The 24913-nt window shown below is 41.3% G+C and overlaps 1 protein-coding gene and 1 non-coding gene across 2 annotated transcripts in view; both read left to right on the top strand.

The window, feature by feature from the left end:
- Positions 1-7552: 7552 nt before the first annotated feature.
- LOC126176483 (uncharacterized) overlaps positions 7553-24913 on the top strand; it is a 235350-nt gene continuing 217989 nt past the window's right edge. Inside the window, exon 1 of the mRNA XM_049923637.1 lies at positions 7553-7671. Coding sequence (XP_049779594.1) covers positions 7581-7671 — 91 coding nt within the window. The 5' untranslated portion in view covers positions 7553-7580. The remainder of the gene's footprint in view (positions 7672-24913) is intronic.
- On the top strand, positions 20248-20322 carry Trnas-uga (transfer RNA serine (anticodon UGA)). The gene has a single exon. It is a non-coding gene; the product is annotated as a tRNA-Ser (tRNA).

The raw sequence follows: 24913 nt of genomic DNA, 5'->3' as shown, positions 1-24913 counted from the left end.
GTATTAAATAGCATATTTCATGACAGGTGGATTGGTCGTCGAAGCACAATACCATGGCTTGCACGTTCACCGGATCTGACGTCCCAGGATTTCTTTTTGTACGGAAAGTTGAAGGATATTTGCTATCGTGATCCACCGACAACACCTGACAACAGCGTCAGCGCATTGTCAGTGGATGTGCGAACATTATGGAAGGCGAACTACTCGCTATTGAGAGGAATGTCGTTACACGCATTGCCAAATGCATTGAGACTGACCGACATCATTTTGAGCATTTATTGCATTAGTCTGGTATTTACAGGTAATCACGCTGTAACAGCATGCGTTCTCAGAAATGGTAAGTTCACAAAGGTACAAGTATCACTTTGGAACAACCGAAATAAAATCTTCAAACGTACCTTCGTTCCGTATTTTAATTTTAAAAAACCTACCTGTTACCAACTGTTCGTCTAAAATTGTGAGCCATATGTTGGTGACTATTACAGCATCATCTATCACAAAGCGAAAAAAGTGGTCCAACTAAAACATTCATATTTCGATACGTACTACACGAACATGTAATAAAAAATGGGGGTTCCCATTTTAAAAAACGCAATTGATATCCGTTTGACCTATGGCAGCGCCGTCTAGTGGGCCAACCATAGCGCCATCTGGTTTCCCCCTTCAAGCTAGACAAGTTTCGTTCATTGTAGTTTTTTCGTTTGACGCTTATTTAGTGAGATATTTGGCCCGGTCACGATCAATGGACCACCCTGTATGTGGTGTCTACTGTGACATATCTGCACCTCACATTATTTTTCGAAGGGTTAATTAGCGGTCGCAAGTGCAACCGAGGCCGTTGGAAATCATTGTAGTTGCCTGGGAAGAAGTTTATTTGACCTGGAAATTATTAGAAAATATTTGTTGGCGCCAGAGTGTTTCCATTTGGTTCTACCCCAAATTAACAACTATTCACATTACTAGAATAGAGCTGTGTGGCAAAAAATATGTTGTTCTCCATTTATTAAAATTGATTTAATACTATTTTGAGAGATACGTGTGTCTAATTCAGTCTTCATTTCTACAGATTTATTTTCTGTAAATGCTGCTGATACACTATGATTTACTTTTGTTTATTTGTAATTTTATTACTTTAATTGTTTATGTTTTAAGAATATTGGCGTTTGTGACATTATTAGAACATGAAGTTCTTATGTAGCATTCATATTTGTAAGGGTCCTAATAAGATATGATCTTTTGGCACTCCTCGATCTTTCAAAGATGCCATTAATTTAATCTAAGCACTAAACAATTCCTATTGTATTAAATTATTTACCTTACTAGTTTTCGTCAGTTTTCAAACCACAAATTCCTTAAATGTTTGATTATTTTTCTCTATTTTACTGATGTAAGGTCTTTTCCTTATTGAGTTTTCTATGTCGTTCTGAGTTGACCACCAATGTTGATTTGTTCTTTACTAGGTTCTTTACATTCTGCGGCTTCATCTGTTATTTGAGAAGTCAGCTTAGCTTTATATTACTATTTTTAAGTATTTTAATTGGTGAATTGAAAATTAATCTTTCATAGATTATCAATATTATTATTGTTTATTTTCTATTTCTTTTCCTTTAGTTTTAGCTTGTTTGGCTTCCTTTTTAGTTCAAAGAACCCATACTCCTCTTGATTTTGCTAAAGCATATCTTGGTAGGCAGCAGTGTTGAGTGAACTGAAAGAGGTTTATTCTCATTTTTTGCTGAATATTTTGAAATTTTTTCGTAAGTGTACGTTGTCTTATTTTTTATGATCTGATTTTTCTAATTTAATATTTTTACTAAGTTTTCTGTTATCTTTTGGTTTTATTTGGTTAAATGGTTTTTTTCCACTGTTCGATTCTTGTCTTTGTGGTTATCGTTGCGTTCTGTGCAAAGACTGGTTTGATGCAGTTCTCTACCCTAGTCTACCCTGTGCAAGTCTCTTCGTCTCTGAATAACTACTGCAACCTACATCCATTTGAACCTGCTTTTTGTATTCATCCCTTGGTCTCCATTTTCTGTTTTTGCCTCCGCACTTGCCTCCAGTATCAAACTGACATTTCCTTGATGCCTTAGAATGTGTCCTACAACGATACCTTCTTTTAATCAAGTTGTCCAGTATATTTCTTTTCTCACAAATTCTATTTAATACTTGCTCATTAGTTGCTGATCTATCCATCTAGTCTTCAGCACTCTTCTATTGCACCGCATTTCAAAAGCTTCCATTCTCTTCTTGGTTGACCTAATTATTGTTTATGTTTTGCTACTGTACAAGACTACAACGAGACAAATACATTCACAAAATACTTGCTAACACTTAAATTAACATCTTAAAAAATTCCTCTTATATAGAAATTCTTTCGTGCTATAGTCAATCCTCATTTTATATTCTCTCTACTTTGTATATCGTCAGTTATTTTGCTGCCCAAATAACAGAGATTATCTACTATTTTTAATATCTCATTTCTTAATGTAGCTGCCTCTGCATGGCTTGATTAAATTCGACTACATTACATTACCCTCGTTTCACTTTTGTTGATGCTCGTGTATAACCTTTTTTTCGAGGCTGTTGCCATTCTGTTCTACGCTCTTCTAAGTGCTTTGCTGCCTATCAGAATTATAATGTCATCGACAAAACACAAAGTTTATTCTTGTTCTTAAACCTTAATACCATCTCCAAATTTTTCTTTGCTTTCCTTAAGCAATTGCTCAATATATGTACGAGGTGATTAATGTCGGGGATAGGCTCACTTTCATATCAACCACTGCTTTCCTTTCATGCCCTTCGACCCTTATAACTGCAATCCGGTGTCTGTACAAGCTCATAACGTTTAGCTCCCTGTATTTTATCCTTCCTACCTTCAGAATTTCAAGTAATGTATTCCAGTCAAAACTGTCAAAAACTTTCTTTAAGTTTACAAGTTCTGTAAATATAGCACTAATATAGCATTCGAATTAGCTGCATTTGATGTAATGTTTTCTATTAGTTATTCTATATGGATGCACATATTACAACATAGGAGTAATATTGGTTTTAAGAATTTTTAGGGCCTGACATATAACATTCAAAGATTTTACGATGTATAGTAGCATCCCTATTACTAAACTGTTCACAATAACTCACTCTCTGCCATTTCATCCTATTCATAAAGAATCCTTCTCCCGTTATACCATTTTCTAGTTGATGTTCATATGAGACTATACTCATCTGTCCAGAAATCTTTGTGTTCTTTCCATTTTACATCACTGATCACCACTATACCTAAGTTGAGCCTTAGCATTTCCCTTTTCAGATATTGTGGCTTTCCTACCACGTTCAGACTTCAGACATTCCGTGCCTCGACTCGTAGAACGTTACCATTTTGTTGGTTACTCCACATTTTTACCATAGTCACATCCTCTTGGCAATCTCCTCCTGGGGATCCGAATGAAGAACTAATCCGGAATCTTTTGTCAGCGGAGAGATCTATATGACACTTTTTCAGTTACGTACGACATGTCCTGTAGATAACATTACGTATCTTTAATGCAGTGGTATCCATTGCCTTCTGTACCCTCATGCCGTTCATCATTGCTGATTTCTCCGCCTTCTAGAGGCAGTTTCTCACCGCAAGGGCAAGAGAGTACGCTGAAGCCTTGTCCGCTCCACCGGCCTCTTTGACAAGGCCGTTAGCTGAACGAGACTAACCTCTTATGCCGGAAGACTTCGGCCGCCATTGCTGATGATTTTATTCAAAATTCAAGCAGGAGAGGGCTTTTTCGAACCCGGGACCGAGGACGTTTTGATTACTAGTCAAAGACGCTAGCCCTAAACTACGGGTGCCACACGCTGTTCAAAATATTCTTTCCAGGCCTGTAATATATCATCTGACCGAGTGATAATGTTTCCATCGATGCCGTGAAGAGGTGCTGTCCACGGTTTATATTCGTTCCTGATGTAATGTAGGTTCGATATACTTTGCGAATGTTGTTTTCCTTCTGGTAGTTCTCAGTAGTCTCTGTATCTGCTTCAGATACAGCCTTTTTTTCTCTTCATAGGGTTTTGCTCGTTTACTTCTGTCTCTCCCTGTAGCGCAGTTCTAATTCTTCGTTTTTCCTGCAGCTGTGCCAATTGGCTGTGATGATAGCTTCTGCTATCTTTTTTTATGTATCGTTCAAACATTTCTTTTTCTTTCGTTCTGCTTTTCGCAATGTGTTTTCTGCTGACGTTTGAAATCCCCCAGATTCCATTTAGTACTTATCATTTGTTGCTCACTACCACTTGACACTGATAAGTTTCACGACTGTAACTCAGTGGTTGAACTTCATACTGCACTGTCTGTCCTTGGTGTTTTCTGTGATTTATTTTCAGCTTGTGTTCCACAGATGCAACAACCACGTTATGGTCAGAGCCTATTTAGGTTATCTGGTACATAAGAATATCTCTGATGGGTCTCCTATATGCGCGTGAGATTAATATATGGCCAGTTTGGTTTGTTGTCTTTCCATCTGGCGAATATCAGGTCTCTTTGTATATATCTTTGTGTGGAAATATTGTAGTTCTAACACTCATGCTTTTTGATTCAGCAAATGAGATCATTCTCAGTCCGAATTCATTGGTTTCCTCATGGAGGCTTTCAGTGCCTATCTTCAATTGCAAATTTCTCTCTTTTCCTACCCTGGCATTAAAGTCTCCTATTATGATTTTGATGTCTTGCAGCAGGTTGCCATACACGTTCTCCAGTAGTTTATAGACACTCTCTTTCACAGCATCTTCTTTTTGTAGGTGTATGAACATCGACAACAGATACATTGGACTATCGACCTTTCGCTTAAATGTAGCACAGTATTTCATTAATTGCCTCAAACTTCATGACAGTTTCAACGAGCTGCTTTGAAATGAGAAGTGCTATTCCAAATTCGTGTCCTTCAGTTTGTATTCTGCCGTTAGATATAGTATGTTGTCCGAGGTTCTGTTGGCATCTCCAGGAAATCATCTTTCTTGTGCTGCAGAAATTGTTACACTGTGTTTATCAATTTCTTCTTGCAATCTTTGTATCTGCCCAGGTTTCCACAGACTCCTTGCATTTCATGTACCAATTCGGAAATGCCATTTTCGTTCGCCATGTCGTCATATAGGGTTGTTTCATAGAGGGTTGTTTCTTAAATTGTTGAGAGGCGTAAATGAGGGATCCGCAACAATTTGTTGTTGCGTGAGAGGGTTTTTAGTCCTTAGCCAGCCCACAAACTGGGAGGGGGGGGGGGTAGGGGGGCAGGGGCTGTTCTGTCGGAGTTACTGTAACTTAACGAGGAAAAGATGGTGAAGAAATAACTAAGGACAGCAGGAGATTCATAGTTGCTTCATCGGCTCTTGCGGATAAGGAAACGACAGGTAGTTGTGGGACACACTTCTTTTGGCTCCTCAGTTAGACAAAAACAGAAAAATATTGTTTGACATAAAATGCAAAACAACAACACAAAAAACAATTTACGTCACGAACATTGTTTGCCTTTGGGTAATGGTTATGATTTTGACAAAAAGTTCGGTACAAGAAAACGACGTGAAAGCGTTACATAAAAAAACAAAAAAAGTAAATGATGCTCGAAAGATGTGAGATTAGAGTAATAATGTTTGCTCAAATATGCATCATATGAAGAGCAACATTACGAACAATAATTAAAACACTAAGTTAAACTTTCATCTCATTCAGTTGTTGAAGAAAGTACATGCATGTTAAGTGCCCTAGAGCGTCAGTGAAAGATTTCACCACCCAGTGCACACATCCGTATGGCTTCCTTATATTCCCAACTCAGACGCAGCTGAAACCACACACAAACTGGGCGTGTCCTTGAGGCCAGGAATGAGAACGTTCTTCTGAAGGTTACTTGGGGAGCAACCTGAAAAGACCACCGCACTGGAAGGTCTTCATGACGGTACAGCGTTCAACAGGGACCGCGCCAGTTGTCTCCGGTCTCGCTGCTGAAGGACTGTCGATGCAGCCCCTGTAGCATCCTCCGCACCAATCTCGTGCAACGCAGTAAGTCACGCTCGTCTGCAGACATGGCCGCCACATATTGTCGCTGCTGACTGTCACGTTGATGGAACTTGACACACAGATTGGTGGTCGTGTCGCCACTGATGACGTTTTGGGCATGTCATTGGCATGGCAGCCAGTGTTAAAATTAAATTGTCCAGACTATGCACTGACTAGAGTATCAGCACAGATCTGCCACGTTGAAGGGACCTGACATGCAGAGCGGTGGGCGTACGCCCTCTCATGATATCTTGGCTATGTGTCAGGCATGGCAGCTGGTGTTAAAATTAAATTGTCCAGACTCCTTACTCACCACAGCATTTGAAAATGTCTGCCACATTGATGGAACATGAACAGCTGGTGATAAAATTAAATTGTCCAGATACCGCACTGACCGTAGTATCGGAACAAATGTTCAGTATTGATTGGACATGAGACTCAGACTGGTGGACACGTTCCCTATCATGAAATCTTGGGTATGTGATACACATTACAGCTGATGTAAAAATCAAACTTTTCAGACACCAGATCATATGGCTTACCATCAGGAAAATGACATATAAGCTCTTTATATTCTTGATATTAGCTTGTAAGCAACCCAGTAGGAAACATTGTCCACTACGCTACCTTTTCTACACTTTCTTTGTTTTACGAGATTACTTTCCTGGCTGCATGGGGTCGACCTTGTTTGATTCCTTTTTTACCTGACTATTCACTCTTGTGAGACGTTGTTGACTGAGGGTCCATATTTCTCAAATTATTGCTCGTAGTGACTTAACCTGTTAATACGATCGTTTGCAGACTCGCTAGCTGTAGTTTGCAAGTTATGCGGGATAGACGTATGTACCTAGATTTCAGGTGATTATCTGTACCTCCCTGCCGTATGGTGGTCACGCACAATTCAGCCGTCATTAACATTATATCTTGTGCTACTGCGCTGTCTACACAGCTGTGGACAAACTTCTACAAAGTTAACACCACGAGAGAAATGTTTCTCGCACTTCTAGAAAATATTCGGACAAAACCGCATTGGTATTATAGTTCCACAACAGTGCATTTCCGGCATATGGTTAATTGGAAAATTGTGCTCGGTTCAATATTACTATCTTGCTGTGATCTTATCAGGTTCTTTCTCTGTCCCCTTTATAAGGCTAATAAACAACACGATCTAACCTGCAAGCCATCACCCACCATAACTAAACAACATAAGGCATTCAAAACACAAGACTCGGTTTTATTGCCCCCAGACGGGAAAGGAAGCACGACCCGAGATTTACAGGATAAAAACATCCCAGACGCGATCTAGATGACGTCCGATGCCTGGCGTTTTCCACTTGACCCATTTTGTTTCCAAATGTGTGGGGTAGTCCGCTCTAGCATCAGGCCTCGTCAAACAGTGTAAAGGGTTGAACGGTGGATGACGTCACAGGAGGGCCGCACGGCGCTGCACTACTGCTCGGGCTGCGCGGACCCTCGCGGGATGTGGTCGCTGCTGGAGGCGGCGGGGGCGGACGTGGGCGCCGTCGACTCGGCGGGCCACACGGCCGCCTTCTACATGCAGCACCCCGAGCAGGCGCCCGCCAGGCCCAGCCACAGCGCCGCCAACGACGCCTCGCAGGCGCGCAAGCTCACCACCGGCAAGGAAGGTAGGGCCGTCTGCTGTACCCTCATACAGATGGGTAGTTCGCGAACGAATGGGTGCAAAGGAACGGTTTATCAAGATGAACCAAAGGACCGAGGAACGAATTCCAAGGAACGATCTGTTCATAGTTCACTTCGGTCGCGGCGGTATACTTATAGTTCCCGGGAACGAGGAACGATCGGTTCATAGTTCACTAGTTCACTTCGGTCGCGGCGGACACTTCGGCTGTTCTCGTTCCAGTCTCGGTTGCGTGCTCGTCTCAGTATCGGTCTCCCTCGGCTGCACTCGTCGTTCTTCGCATGACCACCTGTCTCAGTTCCACTGCCGACTGCTCCTAGTTGTTCAGTATCCAGTTGTTCGTTTCGTTCACTGCGCTCGACCATTTTACATGTGTTCCAAACTGTTCTTCCAGTTGGGTCTGGCTATTCAGCGTCCACGACCGGTAATCAAAAAGTATTTTATAATTACGTAAATTATAGAAAAATCACGTTGTATGTAGTACGTACGTCTTTTCAGGTAACAAAAGGGCATATCAGCTCACTTCATTATATCGATGAACAGCAGAAGACATACTTACAACAAGGCAAGTTTTTTTTTGTTATTCGTATATTTTTTGGTTTCATCGACTTGATTTAGCAACTAACTTTCAATAATTTGCTTAATTTTTAGTGTAAGAAAATTCATATAAAACTATTTTCGTGTATCTTTCATATACAAAACATTACATTTAGGAAGGCTCTAATTATTTTTAAGTTTGATTGTTTCCAATTTGCATTACCTGCTAGTTTGGTTTCTTTGAAAAAAAAAATTGGGTTGTGGGTTATTTTGGCTCAGTAGCAAAAGTGGTGCCTCTCCATTGGAACAGACATAGATTGCCATAAAATCGTATTTACTTATTATCTCAAAAACATTTGTTCAGAAGGAGCTTTCAAACCAAAAACTTTATTACTGCGAACTTAATTATTATTATTATTGCTGCATTAACTTTAATAATGCAACATAAAAACTTAATTTTTACTAAGCGTGTGACGCAACTATGATGAGAAAATCAGATTTTATTTTATGCTTCCATGAAGTCTACTTCGCCTACGAACTCAGAGACAACGTGAAGTATATATAGGGTGTAAACGATTATTGTTTACAACGTACCATAGCTATGTAGTGGAAATCGAAACGAAGAACTTTAGACAAGACACTTGTGGTCTATTAAGTTGGGAAACAGCCACCAACAGGTTTACAAGACTACATGTGCTATAGCCCATGCGCGTCGCGTGAGATTTTCATGTTCTCTTCTCCAGCTCTCTACTCATCATCATCGATTGTTCCGCAATTGTTGCTTGCATTAGCTTATTTCTTCACTGCCTAATTATTACATTTTGTCTGTTTGTTGTATCTGCTCGTAACGGGCAACACATCGTCCGTAATTGGCGAGATGTCTGTACTCGGGGCCGGTTTTCCGTGCGCCACCCTATATTATTTCCCTGCCATCAGCCACACAACGCTACAGTTGGCTAAACGAGAGGTTCTGCAGAATCACAGAAATTCTTACACACTTCTAAAAGTGTGTAAGAATTCTGTGATGAATAAAAACTCTATACTCCAGGGGGGAGGCAAGTGCCCCCTCTTAGTGCCCTCCATCCTTCAGTCACCTACACTACTAGATTTCAGTTTTTCATAAAAACCATATACCAAGCACAAATGAACGGTGAACGAGTAAAAATGAACGGTTCCCAAAAAAGAACGATCAGCAGTGAACTAGTTCCCAAGGATGAACGAGTTTTCCCATCTCTACGTATAGTCAGTTGCAGGAATAGCCAGTAAAATAAGTTGCACTTTCAGGCACAGGTTAGCGTACATCTTACTATTTAGTTTCTGGTCCAGCACTTTATTTTACAGGTCCATATTGATTACATAAAACTTTTATACTTCCTGTTACCAGTTCCAGTTACTGCCATCTTCAGATTTGTTACAAACGAAAAAAGGTTGTAACCAACTAACTACAATTTGCTGACGCTAAATCTACAAAAAGCCTGGTGCTACATGATCAAAAGCGCTGCATACCTGTTGCACATACCATAAAATATTCTGATGTAGGTATCAACGTCAGCTTATGCATGTAAGTACACAGTAAGTGCTAGTGACGATCGGGATGCGACTGATATTTATACAAGTAACTGAGGCCAGCACAGAGCACTATAGCTAGAGTACATAAGTAATCAGTATCGCAAATTTAATAGTTAAAATGCAGTGTGCGTAACCATTAATTAAAATTACTTCACATGGCAAAATAAGAATCTGACAATAAAACATTTACTGACATACAGGGTGTTTATAAATGAATATCGAGGTTTTAACACTTTACAATATTTATTATATTAAACTTACAGTTATAAATGATATGCCAAATTAAAGAGCAACTCAAACATTGTTACCAAGGACCTTATTAATGTTCAATGAGAGCACCATTTGTCATACAGCACACATCAAGTCTATAGCTGAGTTCTTCCCAAATGTTGATAACTGTGTCTTCAGTGATTGTAGCAACAGCTGCTTCAATCAGGTTTCTTAATTCAGGGATGTCTGGTGGTAGCAGAGGGCTGCAAAAGATTAGCCGAGCAGTCAAGTGCGCTGCAGTCATGGACTGTGCGGCTGGTGCAAGCTGAGGTTCGAGTCCTCCCTCGGGCATGGGTGTGTGTGTTTGTCCTTAGGGTAATTTAGGTTAAGTAGTGTGTAAGCTTAGGGACTGATGACCTTAGAAGTTAAGTCCCATACGATTTCACACACATTTGAACATTTTTTGTAGCAGAGGCAAGTACACACAATCCTTGACGAAGCCCCAAAGGAAAAAATCGCATGGCGTTAGGTCAGGTGAACGTGGAGGCCATGCAAAGCAAGCCCTGTCATTGGGCCCCTTGTGGCCTATCCAGCATTTGCGTACAGTGATGTTCAACCAATCATGTGAGGTGGCGCACCATCTTGCTGGTTCTCTGGCTTATCTTCTTCCAACTGAGGGAAGAGCCATCGCTCTAGTGTATCAAGGTAAGAAGTGCCAGTTACAGTAGGTTCACCAAAAAAGAAAAGCCCATAAACTTTCTGCTGGGATATGGCACAAAAAAAAGTCACTTTAGGGGAATCTCGTTGCATTTGTACCACCTTGTGGGGATTTTCTGAGCCCCAGATGGGCACATTATGAGTGTTAACATGTCCACAAAGGTGAAAGGTCGATCCAGCACTGAGGACAACATGGTCCAGAAAATCTTAATCGTCATGAAACAACATTCCGTTTGCAAAGTTGGCACGTAATCCATGGTCTGCCGGCTTTAGAGCCTGTAATAACTGTAAACGGTAAGGATGTAGTTGTAAGCGTTTTCTTAAAACTTTCCAAACAGTCGACATGGGATCTTGTAATTCACGACTAGCCTTCTGGACTGATTTCTTTGGGCTACTCTCTCACTCGCAAAACAGTCTCTTCACTAAATCTTGGTCGTCCTGTGCTCTTCCCTTTACAAAGGCAACCAGTATCTTCAAATTGATGATAACATCTACGAATGTTATTATCACTTGGAAGATCACAACCGAACGTCGGCCGGAACTCACGTTGCACAGTAACTACAGATTCGATCTTTGCAAACTGCAAAACACAAAACGCTTTCTGTTCACTAGTCGCCATCTTCGCGACTACCGCTGTCTAGCGGATTGCGGCGGAAACATTGCGCGCTGCGCATGCGCACTGGTGCCAAATACAGCTGTTTGAGTTGCTCTTTCATTTGACATATTATTTATAACTGTAAGTTTTAATGTAATAAATATTATAAAGCGTTAAAACCCCGATACTCATTTATAAACCCCCTTTCCAATACGTACAATTAGATCCATACTTAAAATCCACATAACAAGTGCAAATAATAATAATGGGAAGCTCCTAGCCTGACTGTGCACCCTAAACCACTAATCATCATCATCATCCTAGCCTGACAAAGTGAAACACATAATTGTGTAAAAGCCAGTATAAGTAGTGTAAAAATAAAATCACGTCTATGAAACGAAGTCTTCCAGCTTGACAAAACAATTAAACCATAACCGTAAGTGTAAGATAATTAACAAAGGAGTGCCTATTATTTAAGAAGTCGATAATACATCCGGAGTGGTATCTCAATGGCACCGCCTCGTGACTTCTCTGTATGACGTGCTTGTTTTCCTGTGGCGGAACTTGAGGAGGAAGGCCCAGTCTCCTCGTGGCTGGCGGCCGGCGCACACGACTGCACGCCAAGCAGTTTCGGCCTTCGATGTTGCTCGAACTAGAAGGTTTCTAAATACATAAAAAGAAGCATTAAGGTTAAAGTCATCCCGTTCATTCAACAGTAATTCCGGTTGCAGTTTTCTTTGTACACAAATCTCCATTTCCTCGAGTAGGTTCAGTAATTGCCCCTTTGGCAACCTATGCAACGCTTCTATATTATTATCTATGTTTCCTGTCGAATGTTTCTCTCTGTCCAAATGTGTACCGAAAGCGTTCTTATTTTTGTAAGACGTATTCTTTCTAAAACGAGTCTTGAAATTGCTTCCCATCTGACCGATGTAACAGATCTGAATATGGCAGGATGTCGAAACCGGTAATAGTGAAGAGTAAAATATGATCACGGACTCATTTTCAGACATTACGTCTTCGTTTGATAGATCTTGTTCAGCGCGTGGAACATGATCGCGCAGGGTCCGCAACTGTAGTAATTACTTGGAACAAATAACAGCACCAGCTGCACTTTTATGTTCGGTCATCATGAGCAGTTTGGTTCTCCAAGGCCGTTTTCAACTGTTTGTGAGTCAAATGTCGTGGGAGTACACTTGCAGACTGTTTGTGAAGTGTTGGTCGTAACGTAAGTATAATCAAACGAACAAAACTTTAGTTTAATAGAAAGAAACACAATTCAGCTTAATAATGACAAATCCTGGGCATCATGAAACAAATTAAGTTCTTTTAGTTAAGCATAAACAGTCTTTCAATCCTTGGAACGACAAAACATAGTTTTACAGGTATGAACTGTGTTTTCTCCTTGCAGGATTTGAAACACTGTTCGTGCCAAATTACTTCTGAACTATCTTAGTAAAGGAAACAACTAGACGAAGTCTCGGAATCGAATATAAAAATTGTCCATCTTTCTGGCAATGAGGAAAACAATGTGATACTGGGCTCTGGCTCTAAAAGATAATAAAACGACTCTCATCATTGACTTCAGATAAACACTGTCAAGGAAAAGTTTTTAAGTCACTTAGAAAACTAACTAAGTCTGTTCAAGTTAACAACACGATAATGACAAAATCCGATATAAATTCTAAATCTGACAACACAGTCCGGTAGGGAAAAGTTAGTGTTAAGATTCAAACAAGAATGTTCTATGTCCAGCGATGCCAACAGTAGGCAGTCACGCAAATACTACGAAATCAGGACTCAGTCTTGCTGTCGGGGCTGCGCCTTCTGCAGAGTGGCCATGCAGCAGGATCCAGCGCCAGGAGGCTGGCTCGGGCAGCGATTACAGCGTAGCGACGACCACAAAGAGAGTTCCTGATTCTGGAAACGCGATAAGCATTCGGGGCCCTGCGATTTTTCCAAATGAATCTCCACTTCCTACACAGACAGTATAACCTTTGACGTGTAGTTGATTTAAATGAAAATGAGAACTATTAATGTTGGTGTGACAGACGATAGTTTACTTCCAGTTATTTCATGCTATTAAGATTATTTTACATCAACGAACTGAAAACGAAGACATTGTACGAACTACGATTACAAACTTCCCTTAAAAGTGAATGGTGACTGGATGCTCCGTGCTGCGTTATGAACAGGTTTCATAATATGTTCTTCTGTTCTGCCTGCTTTGGGTGACTTGTCGTCACTGTCCCATCACGTCAGCCGACTAATGTGATGCTTTCTTAGAAGGCGTTTGGCTAAAGAAATCAAAGTAAACAAAGTGTGTACATAAAGTAATCAATGAATTTAACACACAGAGCAGTACTTGTGCAAACTTTGCATTTTATCTGGAAATTGATCTAATATCCAAGTAGCGTGCACAATTAGATAAAAAGGATCAGGGAACAAGTGAAAGTGAAAGATTCTCCAAAAGGAACGATCATCAGAGAACTACTTCCCAAAGATGAACGAGTTTGCCTATATATACTAATGTTCATGATGTACTACGATTAATGATAATAGTTCACTTCACTTCCTATAGTTTCACTACTAATCACCAAGTATACACATAAATATACCCATAAGCATACTCATATATTCACAATTGCTCTCACATTTTGGTAGTGACATTTTTTTAAGATCCTTATTGGGTTGCAACCCTCTTACCTTGCCTGTTCTAGGATAACTCAATAAATATGCCCCTCCATGGGGTATACTAGTTACTATGAAAGGACCATTATATAGTGTTTGATAATTTGTATTTTTAGTATGTATAAGAGAGGAACTATGATAGTTGCTTAGTGATACCTTCTCTCCTAGCTCATAGCTTTGTAACTTTCACAGCCTTTATCAAAGAGCTTCTTCCTCTGAGCAGTTGTTTCAGTTAATGTTACAGTAGCTTTTCTCATTTTTCTCTTCCTAATCGATGTTATCTCTGGATTTACTTGGTAAAAGGATTTATCTGTCAGTCTCTTTCTACCCTTTGAAACACTAATTCACTAGGTGTGCATCCAGTAGATCTGTGAGGTAAATCATTAACAGCTTATTCAAACATATGTAAATAGATAATCTCCTGGACTTCTTATTGAAACAATATGTTCTAATGAATCTGTTTAGCTCTCTAATTGTTCTTGCAAATGGGTTTGCCTCTGGATGGAACCTGGAGATTAATATTGTATTTGATTTACCTCATTCACTCAAGAAACTTCTCCAGCTAACATTAGTGAAGTTCTGTGTGTAATGAGACAGTATTCCTGTAGGCTTGTCAACCTTGAGGATGTAATTGTTTACCATTCTGTTTGTTATGGCAGTGCTTGTGGCAGTTCTCAGAGTGTAAAGTTTGATATGCTTTGAAAAAAGTCATTCACTGCTGGAATGTATTTTGCTCAAGATTAAGGATGAGGAAGAGGGCCACAAACATCTGTTGTAATGATTTGTAAGATTTCATTGATTAAAATACTCTTTAGCTCTTCCTTGCAGCATATATTAGGAGGTTTCGCCTTCTGGAATACTAAACATGTCTGATAATTCTTAGCGCTTTCCTCCACCTTTTGGGGAAATAACAATAGGGACCTATCTCACTCACATACTTAATAACACTGAAATGTCACCAAGCTTGATGTGTGTACAGCATTAATTTCTTCTCATACATGACGGGAATATACACACACCAGCTGTCAGACACAGGGTCCTAGCGAGAAACAGTACTCCCTCACGAATCTCATAGTGATTCATAAATTTTGTAGGAGGATTAGTGGCTAGCTGTTGTTTAACATTGCTCCAATGTAGATCCTTATCCTGTATGCTGATCATTTTTTTGTACATATCAGTGTAGTATTTCCTGTAATGCTTATCTTGCACTAACAGGACCCCAAATTCAGATTTTTTTCTCATAACATTGTGTTTCTTCTTTCAGGTAAGTGGGATAATGAATTCATCACCATGTTATCATATAATTTCCAAAATATACTCAAGTACTATGAAGTATCACATGACAGGTCACTCATGCAGTAACCTACAACTCAATAAAAGCCTTAGTGGCTGAAGCTCGCAAAACAAGAATGAAATTTTTTGAATGCCCAAACAACTGCTAGGCCGCTAGGGCTTTTAGCTCTGCTGTCGAAAATGCTGTTTTGCACTTGAATAGTAAGTGCCTGGCAAAGGCTTTGGCTTGAACAGTTGGTGTTTTATTATCATGTTGTATTTGAATAAGACATGCACAAAATCCACCCAACAATGTGTGATAGCTAGATAAAATTCCTTTGACACATCCAGAGCAACCAAGAAGAAAAAATCTAAGTCAGATTTAAAATTTGTCTTGCTGCCAGTGAACATTTTATGTTACCAGGAAAATAATCAACGACAGTTGTTGCTGCATATGGAATTTCTTTTTGATACACTGACGCCGGCCGCGGTGGTCTAGCGGTTCTACACGCTCAGTCCAGAACCGCGCGACTGCTACGGTCGCAGGTTCGAATCCTGCCTCGGGCATGGATATGTGTGATGTCCTTAGACTGGTTAGGTTTAAGTAGTTCTAAGTTCTAGGGGACTGATGACCATAGATGTTAAGTCCCATAGTGCTCAGAGCCATTTGAACCATTTGATACACTGACAGCTATAATAATGGGTAATAAAGATCATTTTCAATCTAGTGTTGTAGGCCCTTACAGTTCTTTGCATATTGTGATGGATTATTTATGACAAATTTCACTAGCGAAAATATGTATATTGACAGTGCAGTTAAAGTGCCTATCTCCTTCAAGAGGTACCTACATGACATCTTGGTTGCACACCACAGACTATTCTTATTACTCGCTTTTTTGCAACCTATATTTTCTTCCTAAGTGGAGAGTTACTCAGAAAATTTTCTATAAGACATTATTGAGTAGAAATATTGAAAATATGTCAGGAAGTTAATTCGATGCTTCTGAAGTTAGCAATTATACGAGGAGCAAAAATGGTGAACTTAATCGTCCGTGATGCTCACTAATATTCTTCTTCCAGTTCAAGTTTTATCATGAATATGTTCACCCAAAAATTTGAACCATTCTACCCTATTTACTGACTTCTGCTCATGTAGTACAACAGTTGTTAGTATGACTCTACTTGTTGTACAAAACTGAATAAAATGTGTTTTTTTTTTCAAAATTTAGATAGAGTCCATTTTCTGAGAAGCACTTAATATTTTTCTTCTGAAAACCTAATTTAGAATCTCTTCTGTTGTTTTCTCTCTAATTAAGATTTACTGTAATACTAGTATCATCTACAAAAAGTACCAATTCTCTTTGTTGAATGTTACTGGAAGTTCATTTACAAATCTGAGGGATAAGAGTGGACACAAAACTGAACTCTGTGGGATACTCGCTTTGTGATTTCTCCCCAGCACAGACTGAATTATTCAGCACTACTTTTTACATTCCGTTTAGGTATTATTCAAAGTAACTGGGTGTAAAGCTATCAGTTCCACAAAATGTAGATTTTTACAAGAGAGTAACACGATCTACACGATCAAACACCTTGGAAAGATCACAAAAAATACCATCTGGTGACATTTTATTACTTAAGGCTTCCACTACTTATCGAGTGAATGTATAAATAGCATTCTCAAGGGAATCCAAACTTATATTTGCTAAGTAAATTGTTTCTACTTGTCAGACTACTCTTGAGCACATTAATTTTTCGAATATTTTGGAAAAAGATGTCAATAAGGAAACTGGATGACAATTATTTACGTCTTTCTTTTCAACTTTCTTATGGAGAAGATTAACAATTAATAATTTTGACCTGTCTGAAAAAAATCCCTGTGCCAACGATGCATTACGTATACCACTCAAGACACCGTTTATTAAGTTGGAGAATTTGAAATTCTCTCAACACTACATGAGATTTATGATTCAGTTAATTTCAGTGAATGTAGATGCTACTTCTTGTTCCTTAAAGTTTTGTGGAATATCATTTTTAATATATTTTCTTGCTTGTTCAGTTGAACAATTTAATCCTATTTTTGCTATCACATTTAGAAGGTGATTGTTAAAAGTACATGAAGCTTGTTAATTATCAGTCACATAATTGTTATTTAGTTTAGTTGTTATGGTATCTTGTACACTGACTGGCTCTCCTGTCTCCCATTTGACAATATCCCGTACAGGTTTGTAACATGTATGAAACTGGTTCTGATCTACCATCCTTCCATAGTTGCGCTAGGACGCTCTGTGAGTGTTATAAGAATTTGTGTTGAACCTGCGGCCTGCAAGGTAGGAAGATACCATCTCACACATGCAGAAGAGTGCAGCAGTATGGACAGTAATGTAATCAGACAATGACCTCAATGTCAGTTCCACCACACTCCCTGTAAAGGAAACGGTATCGCTAACAGAAATTAGTGTAAGGTTTCAGGCGTAACTGTATGTTAGCAAAAAATGAAAATGTTAGACTTTCGTTATTAAGGTGTATTTTTTCTCGAAATATGACTTCATGACATATTATAATACGTACATGATGGTAAAATATTGATACGGGGTGTTCACAACTGTGAAGCAAACTAAGGTTCTTTAAGAGTAAGATGGTGGATGACCATGTCCGGCGGTCGATAACAAACAAACAAATTAAATACAGTTGGGGCCAGAGATATCAATTACGTTAAAAAGCGTAATGACAATACCCAAAATTGGATGGGGGTCGGTAAAGAGCAATCAAGAAGAAGTACACAGTTAAAACAATTCAATAACGACAGGGTATAAAGCATTCTACAGTGGCTGATCAGTTCTTTTCGTTAAATCGGGTACCTCGCATTTCTCCTTCAATTGAGCCTGACAATCGTGAATATGTTTAACTGCAGGTCATGGTTGAACGTACAAAACAACAGGAGAGACGGAGACGACCGCAGTTCTGAGTGTCAACTCAATATCACTTGCCGACGTAGCACGAGAGCTCCTGTTTACCTTTCGTCGGCGGCGGCTGTCAGCGCGACCTGTGAACCTGAGAACGTGTTCTAAATCTCTCTCGACTGTTGAACCCCAGTCTGATACATTATCTACGTCTTCAGTGAATCTGAGACTCCAGTTGTTCCCTAGCTAATTTAATTGGCATTATATACGCCATTTGACTGGAATAGCGCGTACGTCGTTGCCCTCAAATCACAAGTGTTAACCGTCAGTGCTCGGTGCGATTCTCCGAACTAACAAGGGAACCTCCCCATCGCAGCCCCCTCAGATTTAGTTATAAGTTGGCACAGTGGATAGGCCTTGAATAACTGAACACAGATCAATCGAGAAAACAGGAAGAAGTTGTGTGGAGCTATGAAAAAATTAGCAAAATATACAAATTGTGTAGTCCATGCGGAAGACAGGCAACATCAAGGACAACGTGAGCACAAGAGCTCCGTGGTCCCGTGGTTAGCGTGAGCAGCTGCGGATCGAGAGGTCCTTGCTTCAAGTCTTCCCTCGAGTGAAAAGTTTAATTTTTTATTTTCAGACAATTATTATCTGTCTGTCTGTCCGTCCGTCAAATTCGAGGTAACTGCGCCGTAGTATGGGGACGCTACACCTAAACAAACATCGAAACACACGACGTCAGTCGACTACAGCGCACGGAAGAGAGAGTATTCCTGCTAACGAGGCTCCCTGGCTGGCAGTTGACTGTTCGTTACTTTGGACGAGAGTGCATTAAATACGTGAGATGTATTCCGTGGGCAATATGAATCCAGCAAATATAGAGGTTGCAAAACACAGACACTAAACTTATTACAGTGAACAGAGACGTCAGTGAACGAACGGACAGATCATAACTTTGCGAAAATAAAGGAGTAAACTTTTCACTCGAGGAAAGACTTGAACCAAGGACCTCTCGTTCCGCAGCTGCTCACGCTAACCACGGGACCACGGCACTCCTGCGCTCATACTATTCTTGATGTTGCATATCTTGCACATGGACTACTCAGTTTGTGTATTTTGCTCATTTTTTTCGTAGTTCCACACAACTTCTTCCTGTTTTCTCGATTGATATGTGTTCAGTTTTTCAAGGCCTATCCACTGTGCCAACTTATAACTAAATCTGAGAGGGGTGTGATGGGGAGGTTCCCTTGTAAGGGACATTGCAATTTAACTCCTTACGAGTTAAGACGAGCCTGTGGACAAGTGTTCACATAATGGCATTCGCAATCGTCTCAGCATAGCGCGAGTAGCCTTGGTCAAACATTCGACGATTTTCTCAAGAGAAGAGTGAATTTCTCTGTCTACATTTCCGTTTATCACAGTTGGTGGTCACCCGTTTTCTTTCTGGCCAATCAGAGCGTTCATACTTGTTATAACTCCACCCACAAAGGTTTTTGAAGCCTATCACAGGCGTTGCTTCTTTCTTAGGGCAGAGTTCAACTTTTGCTACGTACTACTGAGATAAAAGGCTTTTTCTTTCATGCGAGTTTTAACACAGGTGGCTACAGTGAGGCACCAGTGTTTTGAGTTGGGTTTCTCCGGACATTTATCTGCCCTCTCCAGCCATGTTCCTGTAGCAAGGCTTTCCGAAGTGTCGTTTTTAAAAGCAGGGACAAGGGCGGCGTTTACCGACGACCTGCGCAATGACTCCGGCGTCTCATTGTCCTACTGTGTGAGTTTCAGCCTAACATTGGGATGGGCCTTGCTATTGTAAAATTGAAACTTCCTGGCAGATTAAAACTATGTGCCCGACCGAGACTCGAACTCGGGACCTTTGCCTTTCGCGGGCAAGTGCTCTACCAACTGAGCTACCGAAGCACGACTCACGCCCGGTACTCACAGCTTTACTTCTGCCAGTATCTCGTCTCCTACCTTCCAAACTTTACAGAAGCTTCTGTAAAGTTTGGAAGGTAGGAGACGAGATACTGGCAGAAGTAAAGCTGTGAGTACCGGGCGTCAGTCGTGCTTCGGTAGCTCAGTTGGTAGAGCACTTGCCCGTGAAAGGCAAAGGTCCCGAGTTCGAGTCTCGGTCGGGCACACAGTTTTAATCTGCCAGGAAGTTTCATATCAGCGCACACTCCGCTGCAGAGTGAAAATCTCATATTGTAAAATTCTCCTTCCCTCAGAACTGCCTCTCATAGCTTGGGTTTGGGATATTACTTTTGTCCAATTACTGGTGTTAGTGGTTTATATTCACGAAAGGCTGGCTTGTTTATTCACTTTGTCTATCAATAATTCGTACATTTTCATGTAACTACACTATATGATCTAAAGTATACTGACTCCTGGCTGAGAATGACTTAAAAGTTCGTTGCGCCCTCTATCGGTAATGCTGGAATTCAATATGGTGTTGGACTACCTTAATGACAGCTTCCACTCTCGCAGGTATACATTCGATCAGGTGCTGGAAGGTTTCTTGGGGAATGGCAGCCCATTCTTCACGGAGTGCTCCACTGAGGAGAGGTATCAATGTCGATCGGTGAGTCCTGGCACGAAGTCGGCCTTCCAAAATATCCGAAACGTGTTCTGTGTGATTCAGATCAGGACGCTGTGCAGGCCAGTCCATTACAGGGATGTTATCGTCGTGTAACCACTCCGCCACAAGTCGTGCGTTATGAACAGTTGCTCGATCGTGTTGAAAGATACAATCGCCATCCCGAATTGCTTTTCAACAGTGGGAAGCAAGAAGGTGTTAAAAACATCAATGTACGCCTGTGCTCTGATAGTGCCATGCAAAACAAGGGGTACAGGCCCCATCCATGAAAAACACGACCACACCGTAACACCTCCTCCTCCGAATGTTACTTTTGGCACTACACACACTGGCAGATGATGTTCACTGGGCATTCGCCATACCCACACCCTGTCATCGGATCGCCGCGTTGTGTATCGTGATTCGTCACTCCACACAGCGTTTTTCCACTGTTCAATCGTCCAGTGTTTACGGTCCTTACATCAAGCGAGGCGTCATTTGGCATTGGCCGGCGTGATGTGTGGCTTATGAGCAGCCGCTCGACCATGAAATGTAAGTTTTCTTACCTCCCGCCTAACTGTCATAGTACTTGCAGTGGATCCTGATGCAATTTGGAATTCCTGTGTAATGGTCGGGATAGATGTCTGCCTTTCACACATTACGACCCTCTTCAAGTGATTAGATTAGATTAGATTAGATTAGATTAGATTAGTACTTGTTCCATAGAACATGAATACGACACTTCGTCATGATGTGGAACGTGTCAGGTTAATAAAAGGTGTCTATACAAGAAATTACGTGACACTTAATATTTTTAATTTTTTTGTGGGTGTTGGGGAAATTACCCACTTACTATATCCAAAAATTCATCTAACGAGTAGAAGGAGTTGCCATTAAACATTCTTTTAATTTTCTTTTAAATGCTATATGGCTATCTGTCAGACTTTTGATGCTGTTAGGTAAGTGACCAAAGACTTTTATGGCAGCATAATTTACCCCTTTCTGAGCCAAAGTTAGATTTAACCTTGAGTAGTGAAGATCATCCTTTCTCCTAGTGTTGTAGCCACGTACACTGCTATTACTTTTGAATTCGTTCGGATTGTTAATAACAAATTTCATAAGTGAATATATATGTTGTGAGGCTACAGTGAAATCTCTAGCTCTTTAAATAAGTGTCTGCAGGATGATCTTAGATGAGCTCCAGTAATTATTCTGATTGCACGCTTTTGTGTAATGAACACTCTTTTACTCAGTGATGAGTTACCCCAGAATATGATGCCATACGAAAGCAGAGAATGAAAATAGGCGTGGTAAGCTAACTTACTGAGATGTATATCGCCAAAATTTGCAATGACCCAAATAGCATAAGTAGCTGAACTCAAACATTTCAGCAGATCCTCAGTGTGTTTTTTCCAGTTCAACCGCTCATCAGTGCATACGCCTAGAAATTTTGAATATTCTACCTTAGCTGTCAATTTCTGATCGAATTCTATATTTATTAATGGTGTCACTCCATTTACTTTGTGGAGCTGTATATACTGTGTTTTGTCAAAATTTAATGAGAGCCCATTTGCAGAGAACCATTTAATGATTTTCTGAAAAGCATCATTTACAATTTCACCAGTTAATTCTTGTCTGTTGGGTGTGATAGCTATACTTGTATCATCGGCAGAAAGTACCAGCTTTGCATCTTCGTGAATATAGAATGGCAAGTCATTAATATATATTAAGAACAGCAGAGGACCCAAGACCGAACCTTGCGACACCCCATTCTTGATTGTTCCCCAGTTTGATAAATCACCAGTTTTTTGCATATTACGTGAACTGATTATTTCAAATTTCTGCACTCTTCCAGTTAGGTATGATTTAAACCATTTGAGCACTGTCCCATTCATACCACAGTACTTGAGCTTATCTAGAAATATTCCATGATTTACACAAAAATGTGTGTGAAATCTTATGGGACTTAACTGCTAAGGTCATCAGTCCCTAAGCTTACACACTACTTAACCTAAATTATCCTAAGGACATACACACACAGCCATGCCCGAGGGAGGACTCGAACCTCCACTGGGAGCAGCCGCACAGTCCATGACTGCAGCGCCTTAGATCGCTCGGCTAGATTTACACAATCAAAAGCCTTTGACAGATCACAAAAAATCCCAACGGGTGACTTCAGGCTAGTCAGAGCATTTAATATTTCGTTAGTGAAAGTATATATAGCATTTTCCGTCGAAAAACCCTTCAGGAAACCAAACTGACATTTTGTTAAAACGGCGGTCTCTGTCAGTCAACAGACGAGATCAGCCTGGACGCTTTTGTGCTGTACGTGTCCCTGCACGTTTCCACTTCACTATCACATGGGAAACAGTGGACCTAGGGACGTTTAAGAGTGTGGAAATCTCGCGTACAGACGTATGACACAAGTGACACGCAATCAACTGAGCACGTTCGGAGTCCGTGAACACTGCGAAGCGCCCCATTCTGCTGTCTCACGATGTCTAATGACTACTGAGGTCGCTGATATGGAGTACCTGGCAGTAGGTGGCAGCACAATGCACCTAATATGAAAAACGTACGATTTTGGGGGTTTCGGGATACTTTTGATCATATAGTGTATGTCGTACGACATATCGATTTAACCGAAATTGTTTCAGGAATTCAATGTAAGATGTGCTATTTGTTTGACTCCTTACTATTTTCCTCTCATTATCATAATCATTAATTCCTGTCAGGGTATACATATATTTGCACTTTTAATCAATTTCTTTAAAATACACTCCTGGAAATGGAAAAAAGAACACATTGACACCGGTGTGTCAGACCCACCATACTTGCTCCGGACACTGCGAGAGGGCTGTACAAGCAATGATCACACGCACGGCACAGCGGACACACCAGGAACCGCGGTGTTGGCCGTCGAATGGCGCTAGCTGCGCAGCATTTGTGCACCGCCGCCGTCAGTGTCAGCCAGTTTGCCGTGGCATACGGAGCTCCATCGCAGTCTTTAACACTGGTAGCATGCCGCGACAGATTGGACGTGAACCGTATGTGCAGTTGACAGACTTCGAGCGAGGGCGTATAGTGGGCATGCGGGAGGCCGGGTGGACGTACCGCCGAATTGCTCAACACGTGGGGCGTGAGGTCTCCACAGTACATCGATGTTGTCGCCAGTGGTCGGCGGAAGGTGCACGTGCCCGTCGACCTGGGACCGGACCGCAGCGACGCACGGATGCACGCCAAGACCGTAGGATCCTACGCAGTGCCGTAGGGGACCGCACCGCCACTTCCCAGCAAATTAGGGACACTGTTGCTCCTGGGGTATCGGCGAGGACCATTCGCAACCGTCTCCATGAAGCTGGGCTACGGTCCCGCACACCGTTAGGCCGTCTTCCGCTCACGCCCCAACATCGTGCAGCCCGCCTCCAGTGGTGTCGCGACAGGCGTGAATGGAGGGACGAATGGAGACGTGTCGTCTTCAGCGATGAGAGTCGCTTCTGCCTTGGTGCCAATGATGGTCGTATGCGTGTTTGGCGCCGTGCAGGTGAGCGCCACAATCAGGACTGCATACGACCGAGGCACACAGGGCCAACACCCGGCATCATGGTGTGGGGAGCGATCTCCTACACTGGCCGTACACCACTGGTGATCGTCGAGGGGACACTGAATAGTGCACGGTACATCCAAACCGTCATCGAACCCATCGTTCTACCATTCCTAGACCGGCAAGGGAACTTGCTGTTCCAACAGGACAATGCACGTCCGCATGTATCCCGTGCCACCCAACGTGCTCTAGAAGGTGTAAGTCAACTACCCTGGCCAGCAAGATCTCCGGATCTGTCCCCCATTGAGCATGTTTGGGACTGGATGAAGCGTCGTCTCACGCGGTCTGCACGTCCAGCACGAACGCTGGTCCAACTGAGGCGCCAGGTGGAAATGGCATGGCAAGCCGTTCCACAGGACTACATCCAGCATCTCTACGATCGTCTCCATGGGAGAATATCAGTCTGCATTGCTGCGAAAGGTGGATATACACTGTACTAGTGCCGACATTGTGCATGCTCTGTTGCCTGTGTCTATGTGCCTGTGGTTCTGTCAGTGTGATCATGTGATGTATCTGACCCTAGGAATGTGTCAATATAGTTTCCCCTTCCTG

The sequence above is a fragment of the Schistocerca cancellata genome, chromosome 3 (genome assembly GCF_023864275.1).
Source record: "Schistocerca cancellata isolate TAMUIC-IGC-003103 chromosome 3, iqSchCanc2.1, whole genome shotgun sequence".
Lineage (NCBI taxonomy): Eukaryota > Metazoa > Arthropoda > Insecta > Orthoptera > Acrididae > Schistocerca > Schistocerca cancellata.
The sequence above is the reverse complement of the archived record's forward strand: the minus strand, read 5'-3'. Positions and strand labels throughout refer to the sequence as shown.